General features: G+C 41.8%; 1 protein-coding gene across 2 annotated transcripts in view; it reads right to left on the bottom strand.

Moving 5' to 3' along the window:
- Positions 1 to 1,345: 1,345 nt before the first annotated feature.
- Positions 1,346 to 14,042, bottom strand: part of Trmt61 (tRNA methyltransferase 61) — a 41,042-nt gene continuing 28,345 nt past the window's right edge. The window contains exons 7-8 of one of the 2 annotated variants that reach the window (XM_070093217.1): positions 5,022 to 5,267; positions 1,346 to 1,991 (exon numbers count right to left, since the gene is read on the bottom strand). In XM_070093217.1, coding sequence (XP_069949318.1) covers positions 1,635 to 1,991; positions 5,022 to 5,267 — 603 coding nt within the window. In that variant the 3' untranslated portion in view covers positions 1,346 to 1,634. The remainder of the gene's footprint in view (positions 1,992 to 5,021; positions 5,268 to 14,042) is intronic. The other variant, XM_070093218.1, reaches the window with a different exon arrangement.

Below are 14,042 nucleotides of genomic sequence, written 5' to 3'. Positions count from 1 at the left end.
CCTTCTCCTCTTTACCCCACAAATAAAACATGACCAAATATCAAGAGCAATACCCTAAGGAGCAGGGTCCATGCAAATATGCCCCAGGAGAGTACAGGAAGGCACAGAAGAATCTAATTAATACTTTTCCTCTTGTCACTAATGCTTCCAGTGTCTACTCCATTTCTTGCTCCTAGGAACATTTGAACATAATAGAGGAGTGCTGAAGCAGGCCTACTGATCCTATGATAGGTAAACATTTCTTGCCTGCCTATTTGTCAAACCTATTTCTGCAGTTATCCAATGTTTTAGCTTCAATGACCCTACTCGGCAGATCGCTCCACTCGTCAACAACCTTGCTGCTGAACCAGTACTTTCCTACATCCTTTCTAGAGTTCAACTTTTGTCTGGAAGATTCCTTATACAGTGTATTAATTTTGTCATTTTTTCCCCTGTATATTCTCCAATGCATTTATGTCCATTCTGTAGTATGGAGGCAAGAACTGAGGTACATAGTCTAAGTGAGGCCTTACTAATGATGCATAGAGCACTTCGATGTATAGGACCCCTGGACTTCTGTGACATGTCTTGATATGAATCCAAGTAATCTGTTAGCCTCATTACACATGTTCAGGGACTGCTATCTTGGCTTCAGACTTGTTTACCATGACTCCCAAGTTCTTTTCACATTCTGTATGATCAAATTGTATATTATTTAATTCAAATTCAAATTCAAAGTTTATTCTCTATAAAGATTACAATGTTGAATTTAGAGAATTTGGTTGTTGTGTGGTTTACATGTAGTTAAATAATGATTACAGAGTGTACCACTAGAACGCTTAGCATGGCTAGGCATTTCGGGCAGACTTAGTTTAATTCTTTATTTTAAAATATTACAGATTATGAGGTAAGTTGGTATTACAACCTAGGATTTCAAATGGCCTGTTATCCCAGGTGTAATGGGAGCAAATAAACACAGTAGAAAAAGTTTAGACTTATATTATCCTTCACCAATTATAACAGCAATATGTACACTATGTACAGTGATAAATATAGTGCACTCCACGGTAAGCAAGGCAGAAATAGAAGCCACAAGATAGCAGACCGTGCTTCAACCAGCTCTAGAGTGGGAATGACAAGGGCAGACAGGAGAGCGGTATCCACATAACCTCTGCGATTGTCAATCCCACCTTCTTATTGGCTAGAACCTGGTCACTAGTTGAACGATGGGGCCCCATCATCAACTCTTAGCAACCTGGTTCGCTGGTTGGGGGAGATAGCCTGTAAATGAGGGTGTGTCCATGCGCCGAATAAAGGTTACGTACTCTTTGCATGCCACACCCCCACCCCCGAGAAGGCTCAGGATTAGGCTGCCACCTCCCAGTGGTAACCGTGCCGCCATGGCACAAAATAATGGGACCGCCTATCCTCTCCACCATCCAACTCTTAGATAGAGCTCAGCTTTCCTAGTGACCAAAAGCCAAACCCTAAACTTAGAGTGAGACAGCAGTCAGACAGGCTAGCATAGGTCCAAGATACAGGCGGACGGTAGCCCGCATCCCCTCACTAAAAAAAAAACCCCCACATCAGGGGATAAAAAAAAGAGCTTGAAAGGGGTTACCACAAATACATCCTAACCTAAATAAAATAATAAACTAGACTCTTGACAAAGAGTCTGCCAACACATTTTCTTTGCCGGCAATATACTGAATTCTGATATTGTAGGGCTGCAGCCTGAGCGCCCAACGCATAAGCCTTGTGTTGTGATTCTTCATGGCTTGGAGATAGACTAACGGGTTGTGATCACTGTAGACTGTGACCACCTGCGATGTCTGGCCCACATAAACATCAAAATGCTCCAAAGCCATTACCAGCGCGAGGGCTTCTTTTTCAATGGTAGAGTAAGCTCTCTGATGTGGCTGGAATTTAGCTGAAAAGTATGCGATTGGCTGCAGCTCCTTGTTCCCGATTTGTAATAGTACCGCCCCAACCCCAGACTCACAAGCATCAACCTGTAATGAAAAAGGTTTGGAGAAGTCTGGAGACAGGAGAATGGGTGCAGAGCACAATAATCTTTTTGCTTTATTAAAAGCAGTGTTACAATCTGACGTCCAATTAAAGGGAACTTTATGACTGGTAAGAGAGGTAAGAGGGGCTACAATATCTGAGAAATTCTTACAGAATCTTCTGTAAAATCCTATCATGCCTAGGAAACGTTGAAGAGATTTCCTATCATGAGGAACTGGATAATCTTTAATCGAAAGAACTTTAGCAAGTTTAGGTGCAACATTACCACTACCTACTTCATGGCCTAGAAAAGTGATAGTGGCCTGGCCAAAGGAAGATTTAGATAAATTAACTGTTAATTGGGAATTCTTAAAGGTCTCAAACAGAGCTTTAAGTCTAAGTAGGTGTTGATCCCAAGTATCAGACACCACAACAATATCATCTAGGTATGCTGCCGTGCCTTCAAGTCCTTTAATAGCCTGATGGACGAGTTTCTGGAATGAAGAGGGGGAATTTTTCATTCCGAAGGGGGTAACTGTATACTGATAATGACCTCCTGGAATTACGAAGGCAGAGATTTCCTTCGCCTTATCTGTCAAAGGTACCTGATAGTAACCTTTAAGGAGATCTAATTTGGACACAAAAGTAGCCTTACCCACAAAGTCAATTACGTCATCCAGACGAGGAAGAGGGTAAGCATCTGTGATTGTGACCTCGTTCACTTTACGGTAGTCTGTGCACATACGAAACCCTCCATCAGCCTTTTTTACTAGGATGCACGGTGAAGCCCATGGACTAGATGACTCCTCCACTAAACCATGTTCTAACAAGAAGTCTACTTCCTGCTGAAGTAGCCTCTGCTTTTCAGGATTAGCTCTGTAGGGGGAGAGTTTAATTGGTTTAGATTTTCCCACATCTACATCATGGTAACCTAACGTACATTTTTTCGGCACATCCGAAAAAATATTAGGATATGACTGTAGAAGCTCAGTTAAATTGGTTGCTTGTATTTCAGATAATCCATCCATTAACGGGCTAGGATCCTTGAGGAGGACAGAATTTGAAAGTTTAGTATTAATTTCAGAGATAGAGTGCAAAGAGTCAGAGTCGTCCTCAGAGGTAGAGGACAGAGTCATTACTGGGACTTTATCTGGTGTATGAAAGGCCTTGATTTGATTAATGTGGTAAGTTTTTGTTTTTGAGGTCTTATCAATGGGAGCTACCACATAATTTAAATCAGATAATCTACTTACTATCTGCATAGGTCCCGTAAATCTAGCTTTCAAGGTGTGGCCAGGTATAGGTTCCTGCACCAACACCTTGTCTCCTGGATGGAAGGAGCGGAATTGTGCACTTTTGTCATACCTCTGTTTCATCTTACTTTGAGCTATCTTTAGGTTAGCCGTGGCTAACTCACGTGCCACCTGCAACCTTGAAGACGGGTTGTAGAGTGCTGAGCTTACGTCTTCTCCCATCCATCCTTCTTTGAGCACCCGAAGAGGACCTCGTACATTGTGCCCAAAGATCAGCTCAAACGGACTATACCCTGTAGACTCTTGCACCGTCTCTCGTACTGAGAACAGCAACAAAGGTAGAGATTCATCCCAATCTGTCGGAAAGTGCATGCAAAAACTTCTCATCATTGTTTTTAATGTTTGGTGGAATCTTTCCAAGGCGCCTTGGGACTGAGGGTGATAGGCAGTGGATAAGTTGTGAATTATCCCTAACCTAGTTAATACTTCCCTAAATGCTTTGGCAGTGAAGTTAGTACCTTGATCACTTTGTATAGTTTTAGGAATGCCAAAACAAGAAATGAATTTTGTTAAAGCTTTGAGAATAGCTTTAGTATTGATACTACGCATTGGGATCGCTTCAGGATATCTGGTTACTTTATCCATAATTGTAAATAAATACTGATTTCCAGACTTTGACTTAGGTAGTGGACCTACACAATCTATAATTAAATCTGCAAAAGGTTCTCCATCAGCAGGTATGGGTTGGAGAGGTGCAGGTTTAATGGAATGTCCAGGTTTTCCAACTTGCTGACATTCTCGGCAACACCTAATATGATTCTTTACATCTTTCTTTAATTTTGGCCAATAAAATTCTTTTGTGATTCTATACAAGGTTTTTGTAATTCCTAAGTGACCTCCTGATGACGTATTATGAGCTATATTTAATATCTGAGGTCTATACTTGGTTGGAACCACTAACCTGTCGTATAATTGCCGGCTCTCTATCTCCTTACCAGTCTCAGTGCAAACCAAATAATCATTTTTAACTTCATACTTGACTGGATGACCCAAAGAGGATTTACCCATGGCTGCCTGAAAAGCGAATTTTAAAGAAGGGTCCTTTCGTTGTTCCTCCCGGAAGGACAGTCCCTCGGGCATGGAAACAGAGACATCTGGCAATCCTGCAACCTGGGAATAGGAAGGCTTGATCGGGGTCTGTTCACTTGATTTACGAGACTCCGGCCGGTGTGTCTCATAAAACAACGTGGCTATTCCGAGATCGGAGTCGTCCAAGGATAGGTCAACATTCTCCCCAGACAACCCTTGGGATGTTGCCCGAGTTATGGCCAACACTGGAGAAGCATTAATCATTATAGGTTCAGGACACGAAGTAACAGTAGTAATGTTATTACCCAGTAATAACATGGCATTTTTCATGGGAAATCCTTTTGAGATACCTACAGTCAAGTACCCAGTGTAATATTTGCACTGTACATAAATTTTATGCAAAGGAACTGAATATATAGCTCCTCCATAGGCTTCCAATAAAACTGAGGAATTCAAGGAAGTATTCTCTGAAAGGGGTAATATTCCTTCTCTGACAAGTGAGCAATATGCTCCAGTATCTCTAAAGGTATTTACTTTAGTTGGTTCTGAGTTTTCCTGAAGGGAAATAAGACTTTCGCAATAATAAGGGGCCATACCTTTTTCTACTTCTCTAGGGGACATGTTACTAGGGATATTAGAGATTTTCCCGATGGGTTGAGGTTTTTGAGGGCAGTTGGAACTGATGTGACCTACTTTATTGCATCTGAAGCAGACGACAGGCTTGCCCTTTACTCCCTGATGACGTTGCAAGTGGTGTCGTTCTGGCTGGTGCCTCTCTGGATATTGTTGTCGAGATGCTCCATAAGTAGTTTGCCTCTCCGCAGGGGGACCATATGTTGAGAAGCGTGGCTCACCAGGTGACTTATTTGGATGACGTAGACGCTCTCCCTCCTGCTGGCACTTCATTCTCCAATGTTGTCGATCTCTGCTCACGCCAGACTGTTGAAAAGAGAGACAGGACCGCTCGGACAAGGAGCGGTTCGTTTCGAAGGTATCAGCCAACCTGGCCGCCTCCAATGCAGTGGTTAAGTCACGATCCTGCAGAAAGACACGAACCTCTGGTCCCACAGACTCCAGCAGGTTATCAATCAGAATAAGCTGCACCAGCTCCTCAAAGTTAGAGACACCACTCGCTTTATACCAGCTGGTAAAAGCTTTGGTTTGCTGTCTCACAAAGTCCACCAGGGATTGACCAAGCTGCCGCCTGTTCAATTTGAAGGTCTTACGATATTTAGCTGGGATACATGTATATGCTCCCAACACTGTGGTCTTCACTACTTGATAATCAGAGAATTCAGCGTCAGTTAATACCGACGTAAATTCCTGTGCCTTACCCAATAATGCTGTATGAACCAACGCTGCCCAGTGCTGTTCCGGCCACCTCAAGGCTCGAGCCTGATTTTCGAAGCTTTCGAAAAATTGCTCTGGTTCGGCCTCATTGAAGCGGGGAACAAGCTGTACTGCTTTTTGTAAACTGAAATCGTTTACAGAATGCGAAAACTGCCTCCTCTCTCTTTCCCTATCAAATTCTTCCCTTGCGAATGCTCTCTGTTCCCTAGTTTGCTCAAGATTGATTTTTGCCAGCTCAAGTGCCAACGACGCTGATTCACCCTGAGACAACCCAGCTGCACTATACTGACCATTTTGCTCCGTAGGTGTATCATCTTCCTCCTGCGAGAACATAGTAGTTTTTTCCCTAGCTCCCGTAAAGGGAGGAGTTTGATGTGCCATCTCTTCTTCAATAAGTATGTCAGCAATAAGTGAACGCAGTTGCGCAGCTGTAAGAGTGCGTTTATAGGGAATGCCAATGGAACGAGCAATTTGCCAACAACGCTGTAGAGACAATTTAGGTAGGTTATGCAAAGTATATGCCGACACCAGGCGTCTGACTCGTCTAGGTGGCATAAGTTATTCGCTATGCACAGTACGAATACCCCAACGTAACACGTTAATTTGCAGAACACGCTTAGCTATGCACAGTACGATTGCAGAATACGCATACAAGCAAAGCCGACTGCACACAAGATTGACCGTAGCGAAGCGAGCACACTGAACAAGCTAGTAGCGAGCTGTTGAACGATCACACAATAGCAAGGCTGATCATAAGCAACTGACACGCAAAATTTGTAAAGCGAAGCGAAACAGCAAGCTACACAATGTTCCTGCTACAAGCTTCACCCTAAGCTCAACCGTTTCTCTAAGTCCAGCTCTCGGACAGGCTACCCATATTACAACCTAGGATTTCAAATGGCCTGTTATCCCAGGTGTAATGGGAGCAAATAAACACAGTAGAAAAAGTTTAGACTTATATTATCCTTCACCAATTATAACAGCAATATGTACACTATGTACAGTGATAAATATAGTGCACTCCACGGTAAGCAAGGCAGAAATAGAAGCCACAAGATAGCAGACCGTGCTTCAACCAGCTCTAGAGTGGGAATGACAAGGGCAGACAGGAGAGCGGTATCCACATAACCTCTGCGATTGTCAATCCCACCTTCTTATTGGCTAGAACCTGGTCACTAGTTGAACGATGGGGCCCCATCATCAACTCTTAGCAACCTGGTTCGCTGGTTGGGGGAGATAGCCTGTAAATGAGGGTGTGTCCATGCGCCGAATAAAGGTTACGTACTCTTTGCATGCCACAGTTGGTATTATGGCTAAGTGACTAAATACTAGTTTGTGAGTTTAGCAATGTGAATGCTTTTGTTTTGGCACAGTACATAGTTTCAGTATTGGAGTATCATAGGATTCATTATTTTAAGATTGAGATTAATATTTCTGTTTATGGTCAAATGGGTGAGTGAGTGTAAGTGTGAACCACCAGGTGGTATTCGTGTAGTTAGTTGATGGGGTTTATCAGGGAGATAAGATGTTTTCTAATGGTAGTTTTGAAGGTGATGAATGTGTCTGCAGTTCTAGAGTTCTCAGGTAGGGTGTTCCAGATTTTAGGGCCTTTGACATACATTGAATTTTTGTAAAGATTTAGTCGGACATGGGGAATGTCGTAGAGATGTTTGTGTCTGGTGTTATGCCTGTGGGTTCTGTCACAACTATCAAGAAAGCGTCTTAGGTCAAGGTTGATATTGGAGTTTAAGGTCCTGTAGATGTAGATTGCACAGTAGTAAGTGTAGATGTACTGAACAGGGAGTAAGTTTAGATCTATGAAGAGTGGGGGGGGGGTGTTGCCAGGGATGGGATTTAGTGATTATTCTTACTGCAGCTTTTTGTTGGGTTATTATTGGCTTTAGGTATGTTGCTGCAGTTGATCCCCAAGCACAAATAGCATAGGTGAGGTATGGATAAATAAGTGAGTGGTATAGTGTGAGAAGGGCATTTTGCAGCACGTAGTATCGTATCTTGGAGAGGATCCCAACTGTTTTGGATACTTTTTTGGTTATGTGTTGGATATGGGTGCTGAAATTCAGGTTGTTGTCAAGGTATAGGCCTAGGAATTTGCCCTCATTATGTCTGGTAATTAGAGTGTTGTCGATCTTAATGTTAATTTGTGCATCTCCTGCTCTGCTACCAAACATAATATAGTAGGTTTTGTCAGTGTTAAGCATAAGTTTATTGGCTGTCATCCAAGTTGATATTTTGATCAGCTCCTCGTTAACAATGGTGTTGTATAATTACTAGGTTTTTTAACATTACCAAGGAGTAGGATCTTGCACATATCCACAGTGAACTAAATCTCCCACTTTTCAGACCATGATATTAGCTCTTCCAAACTGTCCTGCCTTTTTCCATACTCTGGTGAAACCAGCTGCCTTTTTCTGTCATGTTAGAAATCACAGCCATCCTATAAACTAGTCCCCTGCTCAAACTATCTACCCTCCTTCTAGTCTTCACAGATACTATCTTGTTGAATCATCCCCTACACACCCTTTTAACATGTATCCTAGTGTTCTTGGTGTTGTTTTAGTAAATGCCCACATTTCTCAATACATTGTAAAATGTTCTAATCTCCAAGACACTCATGACTTGACTTGACTTGACCTTTGCCCTCTCCTCACCTTTTCTCTTGACCTGTCTTTTGTATTTTTCTTTGCTTTTCCTGTCTTCTTACTTTCTCCTTTCTCTCTTCCCTTCTTTCCTAACAGACCAATAGGCCTACTGCAGTGATTCTCTTAACCTTTTGTTCTTTTGTGAGCCCCTTGGGGATAGGTGTTAAGTGCATTCAGTTATTTTTCTATCACCTTGACACACAATTTACTATCGTTACTCTACTAGTCCTGCCTAGCATGTGCCAGTAAGCCTGCAGCAGTAATCCTCTGCTCTTGTTACGTGCTACTACTATTATACCATATACCATCCTTGCTTTTATGTACAGTAGACCATTATATTACATGGATTTATTTCCCAAGTTTTGGTTATTGCACTACTGAAAAATTATGGCACTATTTTATATAACACTTCGTAAAATTAACTTAACGTGGTTCGGTTTGCAGGAGAGGAAAAAATTTGGAGCATCACACGCAGGATATTTCCCCAACTCAGGTTGCTGCCTGACTGTGGGTTAGACCACTGAGTCAACGGGAGAGACCTACAGCCATCCCCTGCCACCCTTGTCCCAGCCTTTGGTTCATGCACGTGCAGGACCATTCTCTCCTAGGAACTAGCTGTGTTTGTGGATTGTGTTTTGATCTTTTAATTGACATATCTTGTATCTGCCAAGTAATCTTGGCACCCAGTAGGCATACAAGTGTTGCTGAAAGTGGCAAGAAAAGGTTAAAGGATTTAAGTTTTTGAGTTACAAAGAAAATTGAGATATTAGATAATGGCATATTAATGGATATTACACCCCAATAGAAATAAGTCACTTTGTCTGACTTTTTGAGTTATCATAGGTAACCATATTTGTGTATAACTGAACAAACTTGCTTACTAGCTTGAGAGTGGCTCACATGTGGTGGTTATAGTGAGAACCTATGGCCTTAATGAAGCATCAGTTTGTACAATTAAAAAGAATGAGGTGAATATATGAGCTTGTATAATGATTAACCCAGGATGTCATCTCATGAAAAGAATGACACGTAGATCACGACAAGTAAATAAAACGGAAAACTTATTGCTTGAGTGGACTGAACAAAAAACAGAGAAAGGTGAACCACTTAGTTTCATCTTAATTAGGGAAAAGGCCTTACAGTTGTTTAAAGCAGTGTGTGATAAGGAAGGAAGGTCTGAAAAAGAGTGTATGTTTAGCACAGGCTGGTTCCACAACTTTAAGTTGCATAATAAGTTACATAATATTAAGTTTTCTGGTGAAAGTGCTTCAGCTGATAATACAACAGCAAGTAATTTCCCTGCTGAATTGCAGAAAATTATTTCTGAGGATGCCTACAAGCCACATCAAGTGTTTAATGCTGACGATACAACTGCTTTTTGGAAGAAAATGCCAACAAAAACTTATATCAGTCAGCAAGAGAAAAGTGCACTGGGCTTCAAGGCAGCAAATGATCACTTCACCTTGCTCCTTTGCGGTAATGTGTCAGGTGATTTAAAGTGTAAGCTCATGGTTATTTACCACTCTAAGAATCCTTGCGCTTTGAAAGATGCAGATAAAAACACCTTACCAGTAATGTGGAGGTCAAACCAATCAGCATAGATGACAGGAAATATTTATTGACTACTTTAAGCATCACATTATTCCTGAAGTCAAGTTTTACCTGCACAGCAAGAATCTTGCATTCAAGGTTCTTTTCATTCTGGATAATTCCCATACATATCCAGAAGCTTTGCTGGATGTGACCCCACATGTAAAAGTTGTATTTTTACCTCTAAATACATCTTTAATACAACTACTGGATTGGGGAGTTATTAAGTCATTCAAGTGTAACTACACAAGAAAAATTATGAAAAACTAGTTGCATCAATGGACTCTGACTCTAAACTAGCAATACCAATCTTCTGGAATAAATTTAACATTGCAGATGCCATCAGCTACGCTAGAAGTGCATGGAATGAAGTGCCCCAATCAACATTAAATGTAGGGTGGGGAAAGTTATGGCCTTCTGTAGTTAATTCTTTCACTGGTTTTTCCTTGCTTGAGAGTCAGGTTCAGGAAATTGCTCAGCTGGCAAGGAGATTACCAGGTGATGATCTTGAAGATATGAATGAAGATGTGAATGAGCTCTTAGAAGATGATGATGATGAAGACAAGAGTCCAGAGGAAATGTTGGCAGAGCTCGATACACAGATACAAGGGAGCCAGATAAAAGAAGACAAAGAAGAACCTGAAGAAAAACAGTTAACACTGCAGCAGTTGTGTGAGCAGTTCATGTTGCTGCTAAACTAGAAGACTTGTTCACTGAAAAGGACCCTGACAAAACTAGAAGCAGTGCTTTGAAATGGGGTCTAGAGCAGCTGATGATGCCTTAGCATACCTTTGATATACCTTTGAAGAGTTTCGAGAGTTTATCTCCTCTCATGGCCCAGGCTCGTCTGGTGCTTGCCTGGTCAACCAGGTTGTTGCTGATAGAAGCCTGCTGCCCCACATATCCATCACAGCCTGGTTGATCTGGCACCTGGTGAAGATACTTGTCCAGTTTCCTCTTGAAGGCTTCTACACTTGTTCCAGCAGTGTTTCTGATATCTTCTGGTAAGATGTTGAAATGTCTGGGACCCCGGATGTTGATACAGTGTTCCCTTATTGTCCCCACCGCACCCCTGCTCCTCACTGGGTTTATTTTACACTTCCTCCCATATCTCTCACTCCAGTATGTTGTTATGGCAGTGTGCAGATTTGGGACCAAGCCCTCGAGTACCTTCCAGGTATATATTATCATGTACCTCTCTCTCCTCCATTCCAATGAGCACATGTTCAAGACTTGCAGGCATTCCCAGTAGTTTAGGTGCTTTACTGGCTCAGTGTGAACCATAAACGATCTCTATTTGTTCCAGCTCCGATATTTCTTCTGCCTTGAATGGGGCCGTCAGCACTGAGCGATATTCTAAGTGAGGGAGCGCTAGCGATTTGAAGAGTGTCACCATCAGCATTATTTCCCCTGTTTTGAAATTTCTCAATACCCATCCCATCATCTTCCTGGCTGTCGTGATCTCTGTCTTGTTATGGTCTTTAAAAGAAAGGTCCACTGACATAATTATTCCTAGGTCTTTTACGTGCTCCTTACGTTCTATTTGGTGACCCTCTTGAGTTTTGTATATAGTGCTCCTTTTGAGTTCTTCATTCTTTCCATACCTAAGCAGCTGGAACTTATCACCATTGAATGTCATGTTGTTCTCCAATGCCCACTGGAAAACCCTGTCTATGTCTTCCTGTACTTTTTCGGTGTCCTCTACCGTACTGACTTTCATGCTTATTTTAGCGCCATCTGCAAGTGATGATACAAAAGTGTGCCGGGTGTTTTTATCTGTCTGCTATGAGGATGAGGAACAGCAGAGGTGCCAGGACAGTGCCTTGGGGCACTGAGCTTTTGACCTCGCTGATGTTGGATCTTGCCCTGATCACTACTACTTTTTGTGTTCTGTGTGTTAGGAAACCGAAAATCCATCTGCCTACCTTCCCCGTAATGCCCATGGTCTTCATTTTGTGCGCTATCACTCCATGATCGCATTTGTCAAACGCCTTTTCAAAATCTGTGTAAATCACATCTGTGTTTTGGTCGTCTTCCAGTGCCTCCGTAATTCTGTCATAATGGTTCAGCAGCTGTGACAGACATGATCATCCTGCTCTAAAACCATGCTGGTTCGGGTTATGTTGGTTGTGCTGATCCATGAAATTTGTAACCTGCCGTCTCATCACTCTTTCGAAGATTTTTATGATGTGAGAGGTTAGGGCTACTGGCCTGTAATTTTTAGCTAGTGCTCTACTACCTCCCTTATGCAAAGGAGCTATGTCTGCACTCTTTAAGTCCTCCGGTATTTCACCTAGATCTAAGCTCTTTCTCCAAAGAATACTGAGGACTCGTGCTAATGGTACTTTGCACTTCTTTATAAATAGGGCATTCCATGAATCTGGTCCAGGTGCTGAGTGAGTGGGCATGTTTTCCATTTATTTTTCAAAATCTATGGGATTTGTACTAATGTCAGTTAGTTGGTCTGCACAGCCTTCTTCTGGAGTGAAAAATATTTCTGCATTTTCTACCTTGCTGTCATTTAGTGGGTTGCTGAACACCGACTCATACTATTCTTTTAGGATTTCACTCATTTCCTGTTCGTTGTCAGTATACGAGTCTCCTCTCAATAGTGGTCCAATTCTACAGGTAGTTCTTAGCTTGGATTTTGCATAGGAATAGAAATATTTTGGGTTTCTTGCAATATCCTGTATGACCCTTTGTCCCCTTTGTACTTCTTCTGTGAGGTATGACATCCTAAGTTTTTGCTCTAATTCAGTGACCTCTCTGCTAAGTTTATCTTTCCTCTGTTGTAGCATGCTGTATAATGTACTGCAGGGTAAAAGGCCCAGTGATCCATTACAGAATTTATGCACACTCCAATACAACCATCGACTTTAGTACCAGAACCTCAACCATCCACTTCTGCCGACAACCAACAACCATCCACCTCAGCCCAGTAGGCCCACACCATGCACCTCCACTCTCTTCACACTGACATACACCAGCAACCACAATTTAAGGTAAATATTATTTCTGTTGCATTTGTAATCTCAAGCAACAAAAATAACAATCATTTTTATTTTTGTAAGATCTGGATGTCTAAGAAAAAAGTTGTTTGACCTTTTTTGGGGGGTCCCACGAAAGCAACCCTATTTTCCCATAAGTTCTTCAGTTTATCTAACATGGATTTATCTAACACAGTGTTTTCAGGAACGTAACTGCCATGTAATATAATGGTCTACTTATTATTAACTCGTATCATTACTACTACCACCACTATTATTACTACTACTGCCACCACTGCTGCTGCTACCACTACTACTGCTACTACTATTACACTACTCCCTTCTTTCCCCTCCCTCCCAACCTGTCTACTGGTTTTCTCTGCTTTTTCTTGTTCAGTTGTGACCCGGCATTGATCCACATTAGACTAAAATGTCCTATCTTTCTTTTCGTAAATGTGGGTTATTTATGAATTATTCCAATCATATTATTGTGACTATTATTCTTCAGAGGCACAGTGGAAAAGCCATCTCAATGAAGGCCTACCCCACAAAGACATGTCCCAATTAGCCTGCAGACAAACAACACAGGGTGCTAATATATCCAAAGTCTTGTGGGATGGGGCAGGTAGATTCAAACAACATTAACCCTTTCAGTGTCGGTCCCATTATGTAACGGCTTTGAAACCAATGTCATTCCTGTAGTACTATACCATGAGCTCAACTCATTCAGATAAGATGTGAGTGGTAAATTTGGGCCTAGATATGAGAGAATGGGTCTATGCAGTAAGTGTGCACCATATAACAATAAAATGCTGCAGCACACAATGCATGAGAAAAAAACTGCAACCATGTTTTTAGTTTAAAACAGCAACTTAGTGGTGTATTTTTGTATGCTTTTGTTGGTTATATTCTTGGTTTCATTTGATAGAATGAAAGATGTATAGTGATACCTCTCATATCTGAACTATATAGGCCGAGACCAGTTCGGAAACACTGAGTTTCTGGATACGTGAGGGGGAAAAAATGCGCATCCATACCGTCATACTGCCACTGGTGATGGCACTGTAGGTTTAAAAAACTAGTCCAACGTCGTCTGGCGGTGGGACCAGACACTGGGCTCAAATAAC

This window comes from Cherax quadricarinatus, chromosome 42, assembly GCF_038502225.1.
Source record: "Cherax quadricarinatus isolate ZL_2023a chromosome 42, ASM3850222v1, whole genome shotgun sequence".
Lineage (NCBI taxonomy): Eukaryota > Metazoa > Arthropoda > Malacostraca > Decapoda > Parastacidae > Cherax > Cherax quadricarinatus.
The sequence above is the reverse complement of the archived record's forward strand: the minus strand, read 5'-3'. Positions and strand labels throughout refer to the sequence as shown.